The sequence below is a fragment of the Seriola aureovittata genome, chromosome 14 (assembly GCF_021018895.1).
Source record: "Seriola aureovittata isolate HTS-2021-v1 ecotype China chromosome 14, ASM2101889v1, whole genome shotgun sequence".
In the NCBI taxonomy this organism is placed as follows: Eukaryota; Metazoa; Chordata; class Actinopteri; order Carangiformes; family Carangidae; genus Seriola; species Seriola aureovittata.
In genome coordinates this window covers 19,590,933-19,617,935 of record NC_079377.1, presented here as the reverse complement: position 1 = coordinate 19,617,935, position 27,003 = coordinate 19,590,933, and the positions used below count along the sequence as shown (strand labels likewise).

The 27,003-nt window shown below is 39.7% G+C and overlaps 1 protein-coding gene across 5 annotated transcripts in view; it reads right to left on the bottom strand.

Moving 5' to 3' along the window:
• The window catches only part of ccdc88ab (coiled-coil domain containing 88Ab), a 65,973-nt gene extending 45,341 nt beyond the window's left edge, over positions 1–20,632 (bottom strand). For all 5 annotated transcript variants that reach the window (XR_008829562.1, XR_008829563.1, XM_056395433.1 and 2 more), the window contains exons 1-3: positions 19,928–20,632; positions 19,695–19,795; positions 9,333–9,441 (exon numbers count right to left, since the gene is read on the bottom strand). Coding sequence is in view for 3 of the 5 variants with exons in the window: in XM_056395433.1 (XP_056251408.1) it covers positions 9,333–9,441; positions 19,695–19,795; positions 19,928–19,990 (273 nt within the window). In the remaining 2 variants the exon portion in view is untranslated. The remainder of the gene's footprint in view (positions 1–9,332; positions 9,442–19,694; positions 19,796–19,927) is intronic.
• Positions 20,633–27,003: the final 6,371 nt, after the last annotated feature.

Here is a 27,003-nt window from a genome sequence, read left to right as displayed (position 1 = left end):
TGTGCGTGTACGTACAAATGCTGCCTGAACACTGAAAGCCTGAATCACGCCCATTCTGCAGACGTGGAGTGTTACCATAGAAACGAGGAGATGGGTTTACTCTCCCAATGCTCGTGAGTCTGACACTCAGTACAGTACATGTTCAAACCCACATGCACGCACACATACACAAATGCGCACACACACACACACACACACACACACACACACACACACACACACACACATAAGCCCTCTCCTGGGTATGGCACTGCGGACTTCTCTCCAGCTGAAAAAAAGAGATTATTATGAACTTGAAAAGGTTACAACCAACAATGGGAAGGAGCATGCTTCCTCTTCCTCTTACATCTAACACACACACACACACACACACACACACAGAAACCACTTAACACCAGCTCTCACAACATCCCCATGAACTGAATCAATGCAAATACAGCTTTTTTTGATGCTTAGAATATAATAGCTTATTGGATGTGTGACTGAAGGGCTTTCTTCTTACTCAAACTCGGGGACTGGCATTTTAACAGGAAATCAACAATGATCTCAAGAGTCTATTGATGTCTATTGATGAAAGCTGAACATGAGCAGCTAAATAAGGGGTAATAAACAAAGGTAAATCAAAATGCTTAAAGGCAAGATCACTTAGGATGTCTTTGAATATAAAGTCTCTAATCATTTGTGCAAAGAAGATTAAAAAAAACACGAAGAAAAAGAAACGGCCTTAATGACAATGTTAGATTTCCTCTACTGAGAAAGTCAGCCGTGTTAGTGGAATACTAACAAATCAAACAAAGTAAGTCATTATTTGTTTTTGTTTTTTTTTTTACAATTTCTATCTTTTGTAAAATTGTAGCATTTAACTAAAAAATAATTTATATGGATAATTGATCCTCTGCAAGTTTTTCCACCAATTATCACATCATTCCTGATTATATGCAAATTTCATTAAAATAGAAACAAAATTAAGACAGTGTGCTTGGTGAACTACTAATTAATTAGATCTGACCTGAGAAAACTAAATCAACAGTTTTTCTTGGCTCAACAGTAAACTCCACTGAAAAGAGCAGCAGTTGGGGTCTACTGTTGGCCAGATGGACAGATCATCTATAACATGAGGAGGAGGAGAGAACGAGCCATTAGTACCCTGTTTCTTTTGTTCTGTGCTGTTATCTATCAGCTAGAGTGCTTTTTACAACAGGGCCCTGAGGCTGTATGAGTGGACGGGTTGATCCTGCTTCTTGTCTCAAAGGTGGAGGCAGGTGGGCTGGGGAAGCCCAACACCTCAGCCCCCGCCCCATCGCCCCCAGGGCTCTGCTTCACACTGGCTGGAAAAGTTCACACGAGCACACACGCATGTCTTTCAATGCAATTTAAGTTATTGCAATTTGGCACCATTCAAATAAAGCTCCATTGTTTCAGCTGATTGTACTTTCAGATGTAGTGTACTATTTTCAATCCAGTTTAATTTGCTTAAGAGGTTTGCAGTACTAAACTTACCGAGCAGCTGTGATAATGGTTTTCTGCACTGACAATTTAGAGAAAATGGGCTTCCTTTTACTCCACATTTTACATTATAAAAGGTGTGACTGCTGAATCAATATAGTATGGACACATTCAAACCACTTCAAAATTTGAATTTTAAGGCTGGATTTTATTTTTTCTACCACAGACTGCAGACATAACCCACATGCTCCGGTTCAGTGATGGAAAAGAAGAACGCAGCTTCAAGCTTCCCCTTTAATACACCAACTCTGCTAGCACCTAAAAATAGCTCCCTTCTAGCATATGGGAACCTACTCTACATCATAACTGCCACAAACTCCCCTTCACATGTACTCTATCTCACTAGGCACACACACACATGTATACACATCTACTTGGTGAGCCAAACTTCACTTCCCACTTGAGGCTGTGATTATATGATGTGACTTGTGAGGGCTTCTGGGAGTAAACAGAACACCACTTTACACGAAGGCCTTGAAAGCTCAAAAACAGTGGGGATGTTTGTTTACAAATATGTCTCAGAATAAGTGAGCGACTGCTTATAGCAGGTGGCTAATTTGAAAGCTGGCGGTAGCAAATGATACTTGAATGACATTTGCTAGAACATTCCCTTTGTTGCTTAAATTCAGAAAAACTACAACGTATGATCATGTTTAGAATTTGTATCAATGACAGATATGTGAAATCAGAAAAGTCTGCTACATGAGAGGCCATATTTACTGTAGCTGTTATTTTAACAAATTGATTTCACTTGAATGATATGTGTTACTTACCAAGCACAGGTAAGGTTTTAGGAACAGACAGAAAACAAGGCTTAAAAGCTTTAAGTTTATTTTATGGCTTGAGCCAGACAGATCAATCTAATTGACCTCTGAGTGGAATTGTATACCTATATTCAACTCCATTAAGACAATTCTGGCTGCCTGCTGCCTGGATGAAATGTTTAAAAAACAAGCTAGTTAGCTTGCTGCTACAACATCATCAACAAGGCATTCAGACTAACTAGCATGTGAGTCTGCATGACGACACACATTTAGCCTCCAGCTACACACACATGCCCTAATAAACTGATTTGCTCATGACTGATGCTGAAAGGGCAGAAAGACAGAGAGTCAAAGGGTAATTCCAGACGTGTAAAAGAACATAAATCCAAACATATATTTTATATGTTTGGATATTTTGATATTATATTGATATGATATTTTGTACAAAAGCTCTAGTTGAAGGCAATAAAAAATAAACGCTGACTTGAGGCAATAACTGTAATAACATGGAAAACAAATTAATTTTTTTTCCATTTCGCAACAAGTCAACAACAAAAACAACCATCTACAGCTAAAGCATGTTAAAGCACATTTTGTGTGCATGAATGCATGTAAATACACAAACATGTTTTTCTGTGTTTCAGCTTCATGGTATTAACATACGTCTCGGGTGATCCGCACAGTGGACAGCTCTAACTACATTAGTTTTCACACCTGGCATTGAAATGCATCTTGAGTGACCATTTATGACCAGATCTCACTTCCCCGCTCTATATGCAAATAAACACACAACATTTATGTTTGCAACGACCAAAAGCGAGTCTGTTGTTAATGTGTTTATGAGAGAGAGAGAGAGAGAGAGAGAGAGAGAGAGAGAGAGAGAGAGAGAGAGAGAGAGAGAGAGAGAGAGAGAGAGAGAGAGAGAGAGCAGGGCAAGGGGGCTGCACACAGCTCTACAATGAAAAAAGGTTTTAGTCATTTGAAATAGTAAAAGAAAAAAAAATAGATTAGATCCACAGTAATATATTTCCCTTTTAATTTCAGTGTTGCAAGCATCGGTTATATGTGGGGGATGCCATAACTCAAGAGTAGTAGTTTTAAAACTAAAATGTATTAGTGTGCATGTGGATACTACTGAATTATATTTTATTTAAAGTAAACACAAGAAACTAAATTCTCGTTAAATAAACAGCAATGATCAAATGAGGTAGAACGAGGCTCAAATTATGTGCTGAAATACTCAAAAAATGTTTTCTTCTGAAAGAACTGTGAAACTCTGAATATTCTCATGCTGGTCTGATAAACATGGTAACCTATCCCCTATTACCTATTCTCAGAGCTTCACCAAAGAACCTTGCAAAGCTTTGGGGCCAGGCCTGCTCGGCATGAATGGTGGCCTCTGTTACCCTATAAACAGCCAAAACAGAGCTCCCAGCCTTTACACCACACCCTAAACCAAAGCAGTGGCAAAGAGAGGACAGGGCCACTCTTCTTTCCAAGAGTAAGATCTTAAGCTTTTTATAAAGAGGGGAGAAGAATGTTACTTTTAACTGCACACCAATGCAAATCAGCCTGCAATAAAACAAACCGACATTGAAGACCTTCCACTGGAGCCTACAGATTTTTGTAAAACTATCTAACTTAAGTAGACTTTTTCTTATTTGGAAAAAAGGATAGTACCCCTCCCATCAGTTTGAATGAGTAGTTTTGACACTGAATGGCACCAGATGTTCTCAGAGTCTGATTTTCATAAACCAGGATAAAGGGATTCACTTAGCAAGCTTTGAGAAAAGCCAGTAAAAGCACAAAGAATTTAGCTCAGTTGGCTGAGGCTCTATATTACATCCCCCTTAAGAATGCCAAACCAAGGCCACTAAATTAAAAAGAGGCCCAGCATATATTTGGACTGACCACCACAGAAATGAAACCTTGGACTCTGCTGTACGGAAATGACAGAGTAACCGGAAAAGTTAATATCCCACTCTGAAAGCAGAAATGCAATAATTACATAATTACATTACACAAAATATGTCCCCACATTCATCATGTCTGCCTCTACGTAGCATTAAAAATGCACTGTACATTCATATGGACAAGCACAAACGTGTTTATAGCTGTTCAGCCTTGATCTGTTCACCATATCATGAAATCAAAGTCTGAAGCCTGTCTAGACATTGACCCACTCCTACACAATCTACTGCACCAGAATAACAGAATTTCAACACACACACACACACTCCTTATATGCAAGTTCAGCCTGAGAGAGCTCACTCTATGAAATGAAAGCCATTAATATTGAATTTCTTGCCTTGCACCAATTCACTTTTCACAACTACTGCACAAAGTCAATCTCAATGTGTTCCCCATATGGAACATGACACACACATATACACACACATACACACGCTGCTAGGAATACATCTCATACAAAACTGGAGGGGCAGGGAGGGGGAGTGGAAAAGGAGTCATGATAACGGATGGGGGAGGAGAGGGAAAGGTCCTCAACTGTCTGCCTCGGATGGTTAAAAAAGGTTAATGAATTAGTTTTCGCTTGACACCAGAAGATCATTTGGTGAGTCGGCGAGTGCTCCAATTCAATAAAGACTTCCCCTCCTTCCTCCCAGACGCTCTGAATGAAATATAGTGTTTTTATAGAGGAGACAACACATCTATGGGCACCAGAGCATGAGTGTTTGAAAAGCATCACTGCATTGCCTTCAGTAATATATTCACTTTATGTGTATGGATTTAGCTCATGTTGATGCATAACTTTTAAGTTTGCTGAACATGAAACCATTTTGACATAGATTGATATCGTTACCTAGAGAGTTTCTTACCGATTCTGATCTAAGATTACTGGGAAAATGTAATTAAAAAGAGTCTCAAGTGAGATCAATTTATTGAATCAAAGGAAGCAACCAACCATACACGGCTTCCACTCACTCAAAGTCCTCTTTCAAAGTGCTGAGTAGTACAGTAAATTGAAAAACCTGCTAAATCCATTAGCGTAAGACCTGAATGGTTTTGTCTTCATCCATATGGCTCCGGAAATGTGAAACCGGTAAGCAACAAACCAACTACAGGAAAAAGAGACCGACACAAAAGCATATATCAAAGCCAGTTTTACTCTTCATTACCCAATTACCAATTAGCAGAAAACTGAGCGTGAGTAGGTACAGTGTGATCTGTAAGCAGGTATTTAGACATTGACATATTTTGTGCTGTTTTGGCGCTGTATTCCAGCACAACTGATTTGTATTCAAACTGCAACAGAGGTTGAATAACTGAGTTTCATCATCTATATCTTCAAATATGGATATATTAACACCCTCAGATTAAAGCTGACAGTAAGTACTCTGATCTTGAAGGTATTGTTTCATTTCAAATCAAATGAGTTGGAGTATTGAGCAAAAACAACAAAAGATGTGTCACTGTCACAAATACTCACTTAATGCATTGTATGTGTGTGAGTATGAAGCTGTGTGCATGCATGTTAGAACACAAGTTTACTGCAGGTCTGGTTCATAGCCCTTATGTTTTTGTCTGTCTGTGGCCTACTGACGAATGATAACCAATCTGTCCATCTCTCTCTAAGTCAAACTTGTCTCCCACACTTGCTCTCTTCCTTAGTGTTCTTGGATTCTGTGTCTTAGCCTACGTCTGACCATTACTAATCCGAGTCAGTGTCTTCCCTCTGATTAGATACACATTATCCATCCTCTAGACACCTTAAGTGGTTCTCATTTTACTGCTGTAATTAATGAAGCTCCTAATCAACTGAAAGGCTCTACTACCTTTAATTCAAAAAGATTGGGAAATTAAAGGAAAATGCATGAAGGAACTGAGCCCCATGTAATCAAGACCACATTACAATACTGTATGGCTTTTGTCTAAAATATGCACTAAAGTGTTCCACTTAAACAGACAAGTCAATCACATCACCATCTGAATGACTGAATGACTTTCAGTGGTGGGTTAAGCCCCTAAAAGGCCATCAAGGGGACAGACAGACAGACACACAGCAAGGACAGCAGGGATTTGAACCTGTAGGTGGTCTCTGTGAGGCAGAGCCTGCAGACACAAGTGGCTGAACAATAGTGTGACCAGGAGGTCAACGGAGCGATGCAGGGACAAACAGAGAAGATTAAAGAAACGCCGTAGAGGAACAAGAGATTGTTGGCTTAAAATGTCCAACCCTAAAGCTAAAACAACTCAGATTACCCCAACAGTATGGGTTCAATGCCCCCAAAACAAATACATGATGTAATTCAACAACACCCAAAACATTTAATCATCCTCTTTAAATAACAACACATTTTTCAAAAACTTACTTTGTATGTGCTTGTGGGCCACTCAGACCCAGGCTTACTCAACTTCAGGATAAATAATTTTTCAGTTCAATTCAGTACATTTTAAATAATTTCTGAAATCTACTGACCAGAATTGAAATTTAAAAAAGGATTACAATGTGCGAATCAATTCAATGGCAAAAAAAGGCAGTTTAATAATTTTTGTATTGTTTTCTTTTCAACAAGAAGGTTGGTAGTATCGCATAAATATGCCGGATCCTGGAGAATAATACTGGGCATGTCCGGTGGTTAATCGAGTCACCCAGGAGCCTCCAGTAATATCCTTAACCCTTCCTGTCATCCCATCATCCACAGACTCTGCTGGTCACTACTTAACCCCAGCAGCCACTGACACAACCACTGACTCAGACAGATAATTCTGCAAGGTGTTTGAGGCGGCCTAATGGAGCTTTTGTAGGCTTATAATGACAAAGTCTACACAATAGGCCGATTGTTTAAATAAGATGACCCAGGAGTGATTAACAGGATGTTTAGAACCGAGGCAAACCAGATCCAACAAACAATTACTCAAATCACTCACACTCTGCACTTTACTTCAAATATGAAAACAGCAGATAAAAAGAAAAAAAAAAACAAAAAAAACCTCTAAATACATAAAAACAACAACTTTTAGAACTAACCAATGTTATTCTAACACTATCTAGTTAGAGGAAATGTTAGATCTGACTAAAAGTTATAGTTGGCCTTACAATTCATTGTTACACCATTTGATATTTTTTTATTTGAATGCCACCATTTTTGTGATAAGTAAGTGCCTTTACATAGTCTTCGCACAGCTACAGCCCCTGAGGATATGTGTCACAGTCCTAAGTCCTCCTGAGTGTGGGAAAGCTGTGTCTCTGTCAGTGCGACTGCTTGGCCATGACAACATTTCTGAGCTCACTACACTGTCGCAACAGCATGCTGGGTCACGCTCAATTCCTGGTTATCACAAACACAGTTGAGTCACTGTTGCAGCAATGTACTGAATCATATTCTCTCCGCATTGATTCAATTCGCTAAGATCACGGGTTTCACAATTGGCATAACACTTGCACACAGTAAAGAAGTGACACTGTATTTAAGTAATACTGTATGACAGCAGAGTGTAACAGGACATATTTAAAGCCAAAGATCTGCACAATTGCCTAGAATAAAATCTTGACACCTGACATTTCAAAATGACCTGACAGTAAGGATGAGTGGCACGATATCATATGATAATGTCATGACAACACACTGTCTAAGAGATAACATTAATACGCACAATTTAGAGAAACTGGGACCTTGTGCTGTCAAGCCAAGTCAGGCTTTGGTTCAGCCATTTCCCCAGGACTTCAGAAATCAGTCAGACAGTTCAGTATCTCAGGTCATGTTGAGACCTAGTATTTTGTATTTGGATACATCAAGAATGTGTCTCGATGCAGCTGATGAGATCTGCAGTTGACACCTGGTATTGCTGCCCATTCTCACTTCTGATATAATTTGGGAGAAACTGTGAGCACTGCTACGCAGGAAAAAATACTAATTTGCCATACAGACAGAGATGGACTACAAATTGAGATTATATTGACTTTTTTTGGATCTAGCCTTGGGTATAGGCTGCAAACGCTTATCCAAGCAGTTTGACACAGGAAAATCGACTGTGAAACAGTGGTCAAGAAATGGTTCACGATGCATGTGCACAAATGTAGTGCAAATAAAAATATTTTCTTGAATAATAGTATATCAATGCATCATTCCCACCAGTGTTTACAGCTCACGGGATTGCAAAATATGCATTAAAGCCTTTCTTTCATTTTTTCTCCATCTTTTACTCCCTCCACACTTCCTCCTCCAGTTTCTCTTTAGTCCATTAGATAAATAGGAAGTGTAAATCGTTTCCTTTTGGTCCAAGTAATGATTAACTGTGGTGAGAACATAGACTGACATGTTTCAGGGCCTGATGAGCAGATATTGTGCTAAGCAGCAAACACAGCCTCAACATGAGATAAGACTTCACTACATGTGACTTGGTGTTCTTCTATCACCGTCAAATCTCTGACTAAAGCTTCAGTCAGTCTTACTTGCAAAAAAAGTAATGATGTGAGCTGCATTTTGTAGTGTTGATCTCTCTCAAGTATAACTGTGACAAACTGAATCCAAAATAAGGCTGATACATATATCAAGGTCATCATCCAACACGGAAATGGTGCACAAGTCGATTTTTGAAATAAAAAGAAAAATAATCTAAGCAAGAAAAAAAAAAAAGAAATACCAGACATTCATCAGAGTAAGTTGGAGAAGCAAAACCACTTCCATGGCTTTATGTCTTTCACATTCCTGATTCCTGTCTCTGTATATTCACTGGGCCCTCTCTACTATCTGAATGATACCACATCACATGCAGTCATGCACATACACACATCTGCAAATATATCTCCATTTATACTGCCAAATCTTCATTGGGCATATGCTTGTGTGGACCCATTTAATTCTGTGCGCGAGTGAAAGCTGTGTTGTCTGACTGTATTGTTTCACTGTTACAGCTTTATCATCATGATTTTACCCATATCAGTATCCACTTTCTCTTTCAGCAGATAACTGCAAAGAAATATCTCTCAACCTTCACCCTCAGCTTGGACATTGTTGAACAACCTTAACTTCTGATGAAGCAAATAGAAGATCAAGTTGTATCTGACTTTTCAGCTTGTTCAGCTGAAATCAATCTTACCTGATAATAGGCTTTTATCTGCCTGATGAGAATAGAAAGGTTCTGGATGCGCAGTGTGGGGTCATTGTTCACTTTCTTGTTGGTCCTCTGCACTGTGGCCTTAGGGTTTCTGTGGGGAAAAAAATGGCATACTGTTATTTAATCGCTCTTTGGAGCAAAGATGAATGTCAGTTAAAGATGTGGACAGACACATTTTAAAGTTAGTGACACGGGCTTGTTTTCAGTTTGACACTGTTGCTCTGTGCAATGGAACAGGGGTGTGTGTGTGTGTGTGAATAAAAACATTAACAGCAAAGTGACAATGGATCCTTGTTTGAGTGCCATAACCACTTTAACAAACCACAGACACATTAAAAGACAGAGCCAAAAAACAAAGCTGCTTCTTACATCTAGTGGTCTACGACTTTCAAATCAAATTCCTAAGTGAGTTAAATCCAACTCAAACTTCTTTGTAAAGCATTTACATTTTTAGGCCACATTTTCATACATACTCGTATTGAAACATTTACAAATTCTACAATACAACTCCTGTAGACTGTACTTCAAACTTCTGAGAGCGGTTCCATTAACATGGTGAAGGGAGTTAACATTCATCAGAGCTCAAAAATAAGGTCAATAACTCTCTCATGGTCTCCATTTCTACTCATCCATCTAAATCTAAGAAAAAAAATACCTTCATAGTGTTTACAGAATAGAGAGGCTGTGTGTTTATCTGACTGTGTTGCCCAAGGGATCTTAAAAAGGAGCATGCATGACAACTGCTTTTATCACGGGTGTCAACATGTTTTAGTGAGCATTATAGACATTCCACACACTAACACGGTCCCACCTCCCCAGCTGCCATAATCTACAGCAAACTAAAATTTGCAAGTCTATTGAAATTACCTTTAGAATATCAAACTTAGTTTCATGTCAAACCTCCTTTTAAACTAAAATTTACTGCAGAAGACATTCGTGTAACTAATGAAAAAAAAAAGATGTCCTTAGAATATGTCAGTCGATCTGTCTCTTTGGAAAGCTTGACATGCTAACTACCTGTCAGCCATCCATGCAATCATCAACTAATTACTTTCCCATGTTTAAACTCTAAAGCTCCTAACTGCTACCTTTGACAGAATGAGAATTATTGATTAAAATTTTGTTCAAATGGTGGTTTTTGCACACTTATAAGTTAAAAGTTAAACAGACTAATACTATGCAAGATCTGTGGCCTTAATGTGGTATTTACTGATCCCCCCAAGGTAAATTTCTATTTTCTTGACCCCCCACTTTACAGAACAGAAGTGGTGACAAAGCACCAACCCTAGAGCTGATATGGTTTCTCCAAGTAGTAGAGTGACACTTTAAAAAGAGAGACTTGTTGTCATACCTCACTGATTTCAAATATCTGTGTAAGGCAGTAAGATTTGCCTTTCACACTTAGGTCTTCCATGCATTCTACTTCAACTCTTTCCTTTCCTCCTTTCATGACAGAAGCACTATTGGACAGAAAAGCAGCGAGTTCAAAAGTAGTAACATGAAGAAAGAAGAGCGTTCTCATTTATCATCCAGCTTCAATGATGAACTTAGTGAACAGGCGAATCAAGGTGGAGACTGAATGTGCTTCAGCAACCACACTAGTAGTTCTCTAACCTCACAGTAGATCCCGTAATTCCCACTGATATCATCATGTATTAGATATGATTATAGAATTATACTGATTATCTTATAAGCCTTGACAGCGTCCAAGCTGCCACTGTTAGAAAAACACTTAAAAAAAAACCTGGTTCTCTCTTTATTTGAGGTAAATAAATAAATAATAACTAAGAATTTACAGTATCCTAATTCTAGCCAACATGCTCCTAAGAGAACAGTCATTAACACTCAGTCAATCCTTACAACCAAAAACACATTGCTTAATTCATAGTCAAATGAAATGCAGCACAATTGACATGAACTAAATGATTGTACAATCAAATATCAAGATAAATATCTATCTCTTGAAACAGTACATGTATTTCACTGTTCATACAGGCAATAGAGAATGTAATTGTTGAAATAATCAATAATGTAATTTGTTCTGGCACACTGGGGGAAGCATGTTTTGACAATGTCATCCTTTGTCTACCTTGTACGGCACCCAAGAGGGAAAAATAGTAAAATCTCAACCACACTTCCTTAAAACAAACTATCTCTAAGTAATTTCTGATAAATTTTGCCTTGGGATTTTCTGGGAAAACAACACTGCTTGTGCACTTGAGACTTTCAGAGCCTTACATTGACACTGTTATAGAGCAGCTCCCTTTTTCATGAAATACACTTCAGACTTCAAAGCATACATCCCATGACCTATATATGAGGGTCAACATGCCATAAGTAGGGGGGAGGAGAGTCCTGGCTGCTTGTGAATGTGTGAATGTATGCATGCATGCATGTGGTGGGTAGGGCATGTGTAGTCATGCATTTGTGTGCATGTCTGCATCTGTGCTCTTGCACTCCATAATAGCACAATCATATCTGTGTCTGTACGGTTCAAAGTTTAATCCTGAAATAGCACAAAGGCAGTTCATGATTGAGATTTTTTGTAATGTATATTGTCCGTCTTGCTCGGTTTGAGGGAGGAGGTTAAAGGTGAAGGATTCTTTATCTTCCTCAAGGACATTCCGCTCGGTGGATGCTAGCAGTCCCAGGGGACGTCTGGTTGAATAGCATCTTCCTAATCATTATACCGTGCTACTGCCCTGTTTCTACCAATAATCTGTTTCACATAAACCAAACCATAAGGACCTGCTTCATGCCCAAAATGTATATCCCAAAATCCCAACTATCCATTTATTCCAAATTCATGTTGATGACAAAAAAAAGTGTTGTCAAGAATTTGCTAGAATACTGCTTTAGTAGCTTAACCAAAAAAATCAAAATTTTCATTGAGTACAATAGGTGTTATGTAAGATAAAGACAAAAGGGCAGAATTTCTGGTTTCAAAAGAAAAAGCTGATCTGTTAAGTCAACTGGCTTCAGGGTGGATGTGTTAATTAGTCTTTTAATCAAACACACACACACACACACACACACACACACACACACACACACCATGCTAATCAGAAGGACACAGGGTTCTTTTTAACAGTGGTCTAAATGAACAGTCATGTGACCTCCCCATCTCCCCCCTCCATACACACTCAGTCCCTTTCGGGGTCCATAGTAGGGGGTCTATTTAACCCATTAATTAAAAAGCACAGAGGAGGCTGTAATCCTGTCAGAGCGAGGAGGGTGATATGGTGAATGAGATGTGTGTGAGAGAAAAAGAGGCTGAAAGAAAGAAAAAACAGAAAGGAGAAAAGGTTGCCCATTCACACATTCCATCACCGTCAGAGTCAGCCAAGAACATGGTGGCCGCAACAATAAGACTATGACAACGCTACACAAGTCACCCCTCATTTCTTTGACTCTGTCTCCGATTCCACACATACAAGCACGAGACAGGCCGACTCCCACAGCGGATGAGCAGGCGAGTTAATGCAGGGACTTAGAACGGCAACAAGGGTCAAAAACCCCACTTTTTGCCCCGCTCCCTGTTCCTGCTGATACAGTAAACCTAAGACTTTAAATAGACAAATAGATTAGGGATAGACAGGCAGAAGGCCAGCTAAACAGCCAGCAAGGCAGACAACTAGTCAGCAAGTCAGCCAGACGGTCAGTCAATAAGCCGGTGCTGTCGATAGGCACTGCAGCTTTATGTGGAGCCCGGAGGCCACTGAGCTTTCTCCTCTCATCTCCTGGCTTTGATTGGCTGGGTAGGTTAGGGAGTAGTGTTAACCTATATATGACAGGCTACATTACAGTCAGCATGGGCAGCCAGGCACATGCCCCTACACACAAACACACACAGAAAGCAGGCTAAATGCACACACAAGAGAAAATGCAGGCTACATTTGGCCACGTGCTGGGGATAGAGCTTATGAGCTGCACTGTCCAAACACAGCAGGGGAGTGTGTGTTTGTGCCTCCATGTGTGTGAGAGAGAAAGACACACACACACACACCCCTACAATAAGAGTAATCTCTGGAGGATGAGCACTTATTAGCAGCCATGCTAAGGTTAGCAGTTCAGTTCAGGATAATTCTGTGTGTGTGTGTGTGTGTGTGTGTGTGTGTGTGTGTGTGTGTGTGTGTGTGTTTCTGTAAAATCCACATTACAAATTAAAACAGGTGCAGTCATCCACTCACAACACAAATATCAAATCAAGACTTGCAATTATTTTACCTATTGCAACTACCTCAATTACACAATTAACCCAATAACCAGTTAAATCAAAAGTCAAAGCAGTTCAAGAGTAATCTGGCTCTGTAAATCAAATAATGGGTACTCAGAGTTCAACCTCAGGTTTGTTTAAATGTTTACAAGACAGTTACAATAACTGGAATTCTGCCTTAACCTTGTTACGATCAAATCTATTTATACCGGAGTTCAGGTTAAGAAAACACCTGCCGTTCTAAAATGGAAGCTTCTAGGTACAATTAGCACAATCAGGCAAGCTAACTTGGACTTTTAAAAATTCAATTAATTTCAATTACTTGGATTTTAATTCCTTGGTATGTCAATATTTTGTATTTTTCTATCATGCAAACTTAATTCTCAGAATGAACACATCCTATTTTCTCATTCCCCATCCTTCTGACCATTGGTATGTGGTTCTCATCACCCTACTTCCTTGTCTTTGCTTTTCATGGACTTGTTTCTCTCCTGTCTTTGTCATTCTGTTTCCACAGGGCCTCTTCCCATTCCTCTCCTTTGCCACTGTATCCATAGGGACTGCAGCTAAACTCACTCCTGTCAAGCTGGATGTGAACAAATGCATCACTTTGAGTGGACTACAAGCACTTAGACCATAAAACATTGAATCATGATTCATCGTTTTAAATAAGAGGCAAAATTGCCATTATCATAATGGCTTATGAGGTGCATATATCATGATGTACAATTCCTTGGGCACATCAACATAGTCATGCTATACTGACTGAGTTCCTGAGTTTTTGACAAAACAATTGGTCACTGATTAAATCAACTTTGCTGATAATTCTCAATGTTAAGCTTCCGTTAATGAAACTCAACACTTCCTGCAGATGCTTCACAGCAAAAGTCTTCCAGGGAACAGAAGGGATTATGTCCCCCGAGCCACTGAAGGGCTTGTAACATGAAACAGATGGAGGAAGTGTTGAGTTTGCATAAACAGCAAAAAGCGGCAACAGCAAATTAACACACAAAACAGAGGCAGATCAGACAAATTTGATCAAATATAAAGCAGGGGAATGGGAAATTAGAAACAAAAATCTGTAATGCTTCAATACATTTCTTTAAATTTCAGCCATTGTAAATTGGCTCAACTGAATTGCTAGAGCTGGCAAACTAAGAGCAAGTCCTAAAACACATCCCTATGGGGTTGACATGTCCTTGGTTCTGAGGTTTTGAGAGCCTCACATTAACATAGTCTTGTTAAGTTTTGTCCTCTCAAGGTCACAGCTGCTGTTTCCTGTCTGACTTGATACACATCCTCCTGCTAGACAGACACAGACAGAATGGCAACACACAAAGATGATTATGAGAGTTGTCAGATAAATGTCCGATTCTACACTTTGATGTAAGAGGTGTGGACCTCAAAGTCCGAGGAGCAGCAGAGGGGGGAACCGAACAGACTGACACCCCAGCAGCAGCTCTGGCAGCCTCCTTTCTCCAGTCCAGCTGGAATCCCAACTATGTCTGCTGTAACTAGCCCTAGAAACAACCAACAAAGGCTTCAAAATGCTGCTCAAAGAAAACAGAGGAGAGAAGAGGAAGGAGGGCAGGAGAGGTGAGGCATGGACAGAACAGCAGACACAGGGATGAGGAAGAAAAAGAACCCAGCAGGAGGAGGAAGAGAAGAGAGATGATGAAAAAGATGGATGACAGGGAGAAGCACTGAAGTGTGGAGAAATAAAGGATAGAGAGAAGAGACAAGGTGAGAAAAGAGATGACAGTTTAGGAAAACAGTTGAATAAGACAAGGAAGGAAGCCAGCGAAGGAAGATATATTGCAAAACACAATTTGTCCATGTTAAATGGTCAAACTCTTTAGTGAAGTGTGGAAAAACTTGCTATCTAACCATTTTAGGTTTTATCAGTTCAATTTATTAAGAGCAATCATGTCTTATGCTTGATTACATCTAAAAGAGCTCCATAAAAGTGATCCTTGTTCTTCGGGAATATTGCACGCTGTATGGTTTCAAATTTTTCATTTATGCATTAAACCGCCTCCACCTCGGTTATCATCTAAGCTTCTCAGTTCTCATTCAAACCAAGTAGAAAAGAAAAATGTTAGCTTGTGATAAGCAACAGCTGAAGAGCCAGCTCAAACATCTCTTTGTATGCGGCCATTTCTACATTCTGCCAGTAATAATAAAATGTTGGTTGTCTAAAAAAGCCATACGTTAAACCAATACCAATTATAAGGGAGTCAAACGACATGGTTCAACAAAAGAAAGTAATCTTCAAAAAGACGAAGACTTAAACAAAAACATTTTTCAATGTTGCTGTTACGACCCAAAACTCTTCTCCAAAGCTCACTAGTCAAGCTCCGACAGTGTTTGTGTGTGACTAACGTGTTGAAAAGCCAATTCCTTCATAAAAGGAAGTGATGACAGGCATGGAGTTTGGACTACATCCTGTGTATGAGCCTACACAGTGGATTTAATGTAATGTGGCCTTGAGAGAAAAACAGACTTTCAAATCTGCAGTCAGTATTAATAGATCCATATTCACTGTCACTGTCTGCAGGAAAAATATGAAGATGAAAATGCTGCTTATTTCCCCTGTGTGCAGCCATTCAGACAGATTTATAGACATGCATGGATCTGTCTGAACAGAAACATTCGCCTTCAGAACATGCATAACAACATTCTTTTCATTCTCCACATATGTTTTACCTCTCCACACCGGCACTTTCTTCACCCTGATTAACAAACAATTTGTTTTTGACAAATTTTCAGTGTTGAGGTTGGGTTACACAATGATGCAGTGTAAAAAAGTGCAAGTTAAGTTAATTAACAAAACCTACTGTACAACAAAAATCAAGTAGGGCATATCAAATCTCTTTTTTTAATTCCTCACTCACATAACTCTGGCCCAACAGGCCGTAGAGGATTAAGTGACTGAACAGTCTATAGAATTGGCAGGAAAGCAAAGAATTGAACTGGACAGTTGTCACTCTGACAAAAATTTAATTGGCCCCCACTTGCTGAGCGGGAAAACTAATTGGTTTGACAGCACTGAGGAGGGAATCTAATTGGCTAGGTAATGTCAGTCACAAGAGGGCGGGGGGTTGGGGGTGCCATCTGGGTGTCAGCAAACCGTTAGATAATCCTGGGGGCTCTCTTCTTTTTTTTCCCCTCTCTATGCTGTCCCATGCTGTCCCGATGACAACTGCTGCCAGTCTGTCTCCTATGTCTCTTGCTTAGTGTCAGACAGAGACATTCACAGAGCAATACTAGAGCTCATACCGCAACAGCTGGCATCACCAGTAAAAATGTGAAAAGCTCAAGTTTCTTCAGTCTGAGTACTGTAAGTTTATCAGAGATAAAGCGATAAATGCTTTCAAGTAAAATTATTTAAACATGTTTACCAATGGTTTGTGTACACAGTACTGCACAGATTTTTTTCTTCCAACTTCAGTGGTATCAGTGCTGAACTCTAATCTTTTCTTTTGAGTGAAAACAACAGCTTTTGGCTGGAGGGTAGCACCAGCAGAGCCTTTTTAGCACGACTGGATCAATCGCAAGCAGCATAATCCCAACTAACACTCAGTACAACAGATTTCACAACAGAGGGGGTGAGGAGAAACCAATATGTATAAGTGAGAGTGTGTTTGTGGGAGCTCAAGAATGGGAGAAAATACAAACCCCATTAATTATCGCCTAGAGCTCTTTAAAGAAGGTGGAAAAGTCACCTGTGGTTTCTAAGCTTCTTTAATGAGAGTAACAGTGTAAGACAGAGATGACAAACAGCACTGGATAAAAAGATCTAGCATGATGGGTGTCGCCATCCAAAATTCCCTGCAGTAGCGGCAATGTTTAGATCCATGAGCTGTAACATACATTTTAGCTAATGATACAGCCTATTTTAGTTAGCTGAGCCTACTGGAGGTGAACACGCAGTGCTGGTAAAGTGGGAGAGGCAAACAAAGAGCAGTCTCACCAACATAACATCTGACCAATACTGTAGGCCTTCTGTGTGGGAGGGTGGCTGGGCAAGACAACTACCAACAGCTGCCTCAGTCCAAAACCAAATGCTCACAAAAAAAAAGACTCACAGATACACATACTCCCACGCAGACACAGAAGCCCTGCAGAAAAGTGCGCACACACACACACACGCACACACACACATACACGCAAACATAAACACACAGAGCTGGCTGTGACTGGCAATCCCCGACATCCTGTCAGGCGATCACTAAGCCAGTCACAGTTCATTTCAGCTCAACGCTGGCTGTTCTCTACAGGAGCATTCAACCAACCACACATCTAGATCGTTCCCTTTATTTACAGAAAGAAATCCTACTGGGTACCTGGTCAAACATCCTAGTCTCAATATGTAGAGCTGAGGAGTTGCCATGTGGCTTGGCAAACCTCTTGTACCGTCACCCTCTTGTACTTTCTTCACACATCCTCCTATCATATTTAAGGTTTTTAACCATTTTGGAAAATCATTTGGTGTCTCGCTCACTCCTCCAACCCTTCCCCCTCGTATCCTTCCGGTTGCATTCCACTATAAAAGGTCCCATAGGGGAAAATACTCTAAAAATACTGCTGACTTGTTCACAATTTTGAAGGGGCTATGTATGGAAGAGGAAAGATGCCCTTGTCCAACTGAACCTGCATTGGCCTCCGTAAATATCTTTCTGGTTTGAAGGATTCCTCTGATAGTCTAGAAGCTGCCTGAAGAAATTGGAGGATGAAAAACAAGCATGGGAAAGAAAGATGGAATTGGTAGTTGAAACCTGAAGGCAGGCAGCTTCGTAGAGCTGCAGGAGGTCGAGAACAGAGGAAGAGCAGGAAGAAGAGGACACCAACCAGAGACAGGAAACAGCCAGTTGGGTTAATCAGCTCCTCATGCAACACAACTGAAGCTTAATCCTTCTCGAAACAATTCACATTGGATACTAAAGTAAACTCTGCACATGTACAAATGTAAAGAAAGATTTGTACAGAAGACCTGCTTCCTCTTATCCTTACAATTCTGCCAAACTAACTATGAGACACGGACGCGAGTTCACACAAGTAGTTATCCCATTAAAGCGCAACACAGTAGAATCTCTCGAGAAGAGGAAATCAGTTCCACTGGAAGCAAGCTTGGTTGAATGCTCCCTAGACAGGCGAGCAGGAGGGGTAAATGCTGACACTGTAGAGTGTAGCATTATCGGAAAATATGAAAAAATGTTTGGCTGGCAGGAAGCAGCACTCTGGAGCCAGACAAAGAAAAAGGAAAATTGTCTTGTGTCGTGCTATATATATGTTAGGAGATGACTGGAAAGATAGACAGATTTAACATCTAATGCCTCAGCCTCCTCCAGCAGCCACCCCGTCTCATCATCAAAGGACCTGCTATAGCATCTTCTTCCCTTTTAATTAAATAAAGTCAAACAAATGCTGCAATGCTGTGTAATCTTCTTCCAGATTCTGTGATGCTGCCACCGTTTCTCCACTTAAGGCTACTATTCCTAGTTTAATCTACAGCACAGCAGGAAATGTGAGCACTGCAGCTTCTAGGGGCGGGGTGTTTCCCCCAGTCGGCTGCAGATGACAGTATAGGGTGACTGACACAAAAAAAAAAAAAAAAAAAAAAGGGGGCAGGGGAAGTTGTGGAACTGCTTGCTGCCTCCTTCTACCATGGGTGTTTGCAGAAAAATCTGCACAGCTCCGAGGGATCCTAACAATAGCTGTCTGCAAAGATTTCTGACAGTGTGACCCATCATTGCCCCCAATACAAGGTCCCTTTGTGCTTAGCCTACATTCACTTCAATTCAATTTCAAGTGCTGGACTGAGGCTGGAGTCCTTGAAGAATTGCTTAATTTGCTCACGTGGGGAATGACCCCACAAATTGCCCCAGGGTGAGTATGATCTTAACCCACCTCCACACCAATAGACACTACACAAAAATGCATATACTGCACATCTATTTATACAACTATTGGATGTGGCTATTGTATTATGGTTCTGAGGCATTCGTGGTGCGTTTGAGGACCCAACATTGGCTTGCCCTCATTTGCCCAATCCTGTTACACTATAGTGGCCAATGCAGGGGACAGATTGGTCTGGAAGATTTCTGAATGTGTGTCAGATTACTTACATCTCAAGCATTATCTCGTTCAGGTAAATCCCATCCACTAATTCAACATATTCCGATAATTTGGTGCCATCGGTCACTGTCGGCTGCCCGACTGTCTTCACCTGAAAAGAAATGGGACAATGCAAATAAGTGTTAAGATAATCAATAAACACTTAAAAGAAATGCTTTCGCAGGGCAGGGGTGTTTAATTAGTGGGCTTAACACACGTTTGAATAGGTAATTAGGGATCTTACCCAGCAGACCAGAGGCGTGAGCATAAACTGCTCCAGCAAAGGGGTGAAAACCTCGCTTTCCATATTTTCCAGGGCAACTGGCGCCGTTTATTTCAGCAGATATGGAAAAAAATATGCACTCCTTGGGAGAAATGTATGTTTGTTTAGACTCCACTCATGTAGCTGATTCAATTAAATCGACGCTCATTTTGGCTAAAGGCCAGTGAAACACGTCCGAGGTTTCTAAGAGGAAGAAAAAAAAAAGAGACGTTAATCCACAATCTTCTCGACACGACCCAGCTGTTTCAGATGCCAACGACGGGGTTTGGCTACCTCATGGAAAGGACAAGAAATCACATTTTTTTTAATTAAAAAATGTGATCTAATTTAGCGACCTGTCTACAGAGGCGGGTGAACAGAGACTGCATGAGACCTACGCCAGGTATGGTTTTATGCTAGCGGTTTACTCAGGAAAAAGGACCGTTACTGGCAAAAAAAAAAAAAAAGATCCTGGCTCAAACAGGAGACTCTAACGTTAAAGGGAAATATTCCTCCAACACGACTACAGAAAAGAAAATATCCAGTGCGGAAAAATCCAGAGGTTTAATATTCCGGTTTTCAGTTTGTCAGCTTACTCCTCATATTTATTGTTAAGTCATTTCTGACCGGTTACTCATCTCCTCCTGTCTGCCTCCGTTCAAATGCTGCATACTACTGAACAGGGAGTAGAGAGGATGACTGGAGGACACTGGAGGACCGCCTCCCTCTCTCTGCCTCTCCTGTGCATCTCCCTCCGCCTCTTTTTGCTCTGAAAGAAAAATAGGGCATTGATCAAAGCATCCCTTTTCTGTTTAGATTTCCGTCTTAGGGTGAGTAAAGGTTCTCAGAAAACATTTGTTCATCTAGTGCAGTTAAATTATTTGAAGAGCTGTGTTGGAAATAAGCAAAGGCTTTTAAGGAATAATACAGAAATAAAAGGGGATGGGAATAAGTTTAGATGCAGCTCTAGTGATGAATGGCATACTAAACATTTTTTGCTTGTTTTATTCCTTGGGAAGTAGAAATACTCACGGAACCATGCTTACCTTTTGTCTGCCCTTACATCACAGTACATTACAGCATGAAGGCAAGTGGGCTACTGACACCTTGTGGGTAGTGCACAGTCTACTGTAAATGTACAGTAAAGGACTTCTGTGAGCTCTATCAAACTATATAGAGAGTGTGGTCTGTAAAACATCAGAAAACTTTGAAAAATACACCTCATCACGATATTCCAGAGCAAGCTGATGACTTCAAATGTATTGTTTTGGCCGACCAACAGTCCAAAACCCCAGAATATTCTATTTACTATTATGAAAGACTAAGTAAAGCAGGAAATTCCCACATTTAAGAACCTGGAATCATCACATTTTGGCATTTTTGCTTGAAAAATAACATTGAACAATTAACTGATTAGTTGCAGATTAATTTTCTTTCAATGAATTGTTTGTTGCTCTATATCACATCCTATTTTGATACTTGATGTAATCAAAATTACGAATGTAATGTAAGATTTACTGCTTTTCTCTATTCTATATCATTGTAAACTTAATATCTTTGGGTTTTGGTGTGTAAGTTGAAAAAAGTAGAAGAAGTTACCTTGGGCTTCAGGAAACTGTGGCTTGGCTCTTGGCCATTCTATAGGCTGCACATTTAATTAAGACAATAATTGGCAGATTTATCATATGAAAATTCTGCATGAAGTTCTGTAATGGGGACTTACTGTGATATGTGCAGTTATCAACCACAATTTTGCAGCAAGAAATGCATGGTGAACTTTCAGCTGTATCAGCAGCAAGGTAATGACTGAAAGATAATTCCAGACCCAGGTTAATCACTATAGATGAAGCAGACACCTAATCAACAACTGATGAATGGCTCTGTTGGTGTGAATAGGCAGCAGAGGACGTGTGGCCAAATAGCCAATTAAAACAAGATCACTGATTTGGGAACATGGGACCTGGCTCACCTCTCAGGAATCTAGTTAGAATGAATGGATTATATATGTTCCCTTAAAACTTTTAATAAGCACATTTCAGCAGCAGCAGCAGCAGCAGCTCTCTTGGATAAGCAGAGGTTCACATTTGCATTTAGAATAACGGTCGCTGTTGATGGTGCTTGAGCTTGAGGCAGTACAGTATGAGATCCCGACTAGATCTGTTGTGTCTTTTTTTCTGCAAAACAGGTTTGATTAGAGGGATGAAAGGTGAGTGAGAGCACATCAGGAGGTTACAGTGTACATTGCAGCTTGTCTGTCACTCACACTGAAATCTGTATCTTCATGTAGATGTTACATCAGGTCAATCAGGCAAATCAGGCTCTGCTTTTAACCATCTGGTTCTGTTTAGGCAATAACAAAATGATCATGATCATGATGTAGCAGCAAAACCCTCAGTGTATTGAACTGTGCTAGAGTGTGTTTCATCAGATGAATGAATTTTTTCTTCACAATGTACATATTCTGGCTTTAAGTATTTCTTTATAACATTAAATATTTATTATTGAATTAATTTGAAGTTTTAAAAAAAAAAAAACTAAATGTTTAACTTTCAAAAACTCAGTTTATCTGCGTCATCACAGCTGGGTGGGTGTTGTTTTGACAGATTTGATTGACAGTGGTCTGGCAACTTAAGCAAACAGCCCCACATCTGTCATCACATTTTGATTCAAATGTGGCCACATCTGGATTGGTAGAGATGCATAAATGTGACAACACTTTTTTTTCATTCCAGACCCACGCACTTCAAACCACTGAGAAGAAATAGAATACAGAAACTCTCATGTGAAATAATCAAAACTGACAAATTTGGCAGGAAATGTTCATGTAGGAACCCAGTGCCTAGAGTAAGAAGCAAATTAAGAAAAAAGGTTTTCATAGCCTTTTATTCATTTTTATATTTTGTTCTCGTAATTTTTTTGTCCATTGGCTATTGCTCCCACAAAATTCAATTTCCATTTGGAAATCAAGTTAAATATCTTATTTTGATAATGTAAAGTAAAAATGTGAAATTGCTGCAGAATCTATTCAAACCAAATCTTTTCGAATCAAATTTAGCCCTTTTCTGAGGCAACTCACATCTCTGCTAACCCTATCACCCCAGCAGACGATTAAACACTGACGCAGATAATGAAAACCTTTCATGGCTCGTGTAGTGCCTGCTTACCCACGTAGTGGCCTGAACACAGTTATGTGCCGCTCTATTACTGTGGATGATTAGATGAATATTTTTGTAAAGCTCAATGTGTCAGTGATTGTGTGTTAGCATTTTTTTGTGTTGGTGTGGGATTCATTAACCTTGGATTGAACAGGGTGCCCCTGCCTGCTTCATCAAAAATCTATTATTCATGATGCTTTTAAGTTTTGTTCACAAAGCAGCATCCACCTCCACCCAATGACTCAGTGATTGTATAGACCCACAGCAGCATTCCTCTCAAACACATATGCTACCCAGTGGAAACCCACCAACCACCTCTTTTTGCTAAATCTCCTCAGCACTAGTGAGCACATGGAAACACATGGATTTTTTTTCTCTAGTTGTTATTAATTGGGCCCAAGGATAGAAAATATCCACCCACTGCAGTGCTGCTGTGAAATCAACATATAAAAAAAAAAAAAGATTTTCACTCTCTGAACAACTGGGTGACCTTGCAGGTCCTTTCTCAGATAAAACTCTCTTGCTGTTTTCTTTCGATGACTGCTGTTTCCTGTTAGTTATTTCACAGGAATTTACAAGTCACCACAAACATTCTGATTTGGAGCCGAGTTGATGTCATGTGGCCTTGAATGCAGGGTGGGCTGAGTAATGCTGGGCAGAATTGTTTGAGTAGTTACCATTTTCTCTTCCTTCATGTAACATATAACCTTTATTGAATTCCCATGATAAGGTAATATGACTGATAACTGTAGGAAAAGGGGAAGTGAAATTATGTTTTTATGGATGAGGAGAGTTCAGATCTCTCATGCTCTCGAGTACATAAAAAGTCAAAACCAAACAACATAGTCTGAATAAAAGTGCAAGTTTAAAAAATTTAATGGAATTCGGTTGACAATAATTTTTACAAAGTTACAAATATGGTATTAAAAACATAAGGATTCATCATGTGAGGACAATGAGTATTTATACCAAATTTCATGTCAATCAGGCATCAGTATTTACTTCACGAAATGCCAGGAGGTGACCGAAGTGATTGGGAATCTTACTCATGGTATCATTATTTTTTCTAACACTCAAATCTCAGTTGAAATGACTAAGACCCACGTGGCATAGTCAAAGCCTAATTGTATAACATTACAGGGGCAGGGCAATAAACGTGTGCATGTGTGTGTTTGTGTCCCAACCCTTTGCATCCTGCAAATCTACTATAAAATTCTGATGCATCCTTTAACCCAGAGAGACATAGAACTACATTAGAGCTGCATTACTGTTATATCATCATTGTAGCAACATACTTCCCTTTTCTCCCACTTCAAACATCGAGCTGTGGTCCAGCTTATAAGTGTAAAGACTTTAGACTATTAATGAAAACTATTTTTTTCCTTTTTCTTTTTCTTTTACTAGCTATACATTTGTTTATCATGGGTATTTAAATTGAAGGGCCTTCTGGTTTGTCTTTGCCTGTTTGCCTGTATTGTTTTCTTACTATATTTACACCATTCAACCCATCACAAGCCACAAGAGAGTCAGAGGTCCTCATGATGAGTCTTATCTGAGAGGGTTTTTAGATCAACAACACTGCAGGGAGCCAATATTTAGGAATTCCAGGGGCAGAGTTGTACTCGGTGTGCTTCATGAGAATGTTTCTTTTAAGACAAAACCAAATAACGATTGATTTTGTTTTGAGCAAGGGGGGTTGATTGATGCTGAAATCGTTTTTCATGTTTTCAACATACAAGCTGCAAACAATACTTTTCTTCTGGTACTGCACCCAAAAACTGCTCAATACCGCTGAATTTGGTTTTATCATAACTATCTTATTTGCTTTATGTCATCAAACATAGTCATAATGGTATTATCAAGACCCTCAGTATATACAAAATTCCTTTTTGTTGCATTGATGTCTGTTTTGTCCATGTTCTTCTTTAATCATTGAATCTTAATCTGGCTTGGTCAATTAGCACTGCATCAGCCTGTTGTTTATGGTGCATGTATCACACAGGCTTAGACACTTACCCACTCATCTATGAATCATTATATCCAAGCAGTGTACACACACACACACACACACACACACACACACACACACACACACACACACAGGCACAGGGGTTTTCTAATCTGCATCAAATCAATAGACTGATCCTGTGAGTTTCATTTATTATGGAAGCTTCATACTGACAAAGCTGACCTTCCATTGAACTGTATATGGAGAGCTCATAGAGAGTCAGTATGTAAGTACAATTTTGAGGTATATATACTGTATGTAATTACTTTACAAACTATTTTACATACGTACAAGACATATGAGGGAGGCAGCTAGCTTAAACAACTTAGTCCCCCAACACCTATACAGGCTCAAATTAGGGTATTAGCTAACGTTAGCACTTGCTCCAGCAGACCTCTGCCAAAACAGCAAAAAAAGTCTGTTAAAAGTTAACTTTAACCCGGACAGGTCCCATGTCAAAACAGCGACAGAGCGTAGCAGACCTACCTGCGGTTCTGGAGCTGCAGGTGAACTAGTAAGTCATTGCCTGCGTATGTGGTCCTGTCAGGCATCTGAATGTAATTAAATCAAGCGCTCCTTGCTCTCCCCCTCTGGCATTCCTATGAACATGTAAATATGTTAAATAAAAGTACTTTCCATTGCAGGGCAAGGACATCTCTCTCTCTCTCTCTCTCTCTCTCTCTCTCTCTCTCTCTCTCTCTCTCTCTCTCTCAGACTCTGTGTGTGCAGTTTGAGTGTGAGTTTACAAATGTATTTTTTGTATTTGTGGAAGGTGTTTTATATTTACAGACAGATTGCCAATCTTTTCACACAAATAATATTGAGACAAATGTAACTCCATAAGAATGGATCCAATTACTGTCTTTGCATGGACAGAAAGGAGCAATGTGAGATGCTCTTCAACCAAAGAAAAGAATGAATGCAAGCAACTTTACATAACTGTTGGAACATGCCCAATGCTGCAGTCATTTCAGTCAAAAATGAGTCAAAAAATGTGTCACTAGTTTCCACATGAAAAAGGTCTTCAGTGAAGCTTTCACTGGATGTTTAGGATGAGAGATAATCTCCCTTTAAAGTCACAACCAAGGCCCAGAAAAACCACATTTGTCACTCCCACTGAAAATCCTGTGGATTCTGCATGTGTATGTGTGTGTTCATGTATGTGTGTGTGTGTGTGTGTGTGTTTTTTTTTTTTTTTGTGTGTGTGTGTGTGTGTGTGTGTGTGTGTATAAAAGAGATCATTGCAGGCTGTCCTGTTGTCACCTCATGAAACACTGCAGCATGAAAATCAGTCCTGAAGTGACTGAAGCACACACACAACACACATTCTCCAAAAATTGTACCACTGATGTTACAAAGAACAAAATATACATTTAAATAGACTGGTGTTGTTTAATATTGTGTTGTGTGGTCTGTCTTGGTCAATTTGCTGGACTGAAATGTGCATCCAGTGATGATTCACATTACAACACTCTTTTAAAAAAGTGGTCCAAATAATTTCAAGGGCCACAGAGGTCTCTGTAGGATAACTGGACATGGACTGATATATAGATTGACAGACAGTGATAATTGACAAATTGATTTCTATGTTGGTTGACTTGACATTTATACAAGAAGATTCTCGAAAAAGTAAAACCTCTTCAAGACAAAGCAACAGAGCATCCTCCCTTGAGCTGTTTATAATCCTTGTAGACAACCACAAAACACTAGCTGGTCCATTACGCACTAATAGTCCATGGCTCTGCTCGGTAATAATGACATCTCAGTGTGTCCTGGAGCCATGGAAACAAGCTAATAACAGGAGAAACCTTTGTGAGAATGGGACTGTGTGCTTGTGTATTTCAGTGTGTGTGCACTTGTGTGAAATCCTGCTATTCTCCTCTGCAATTAGCTGT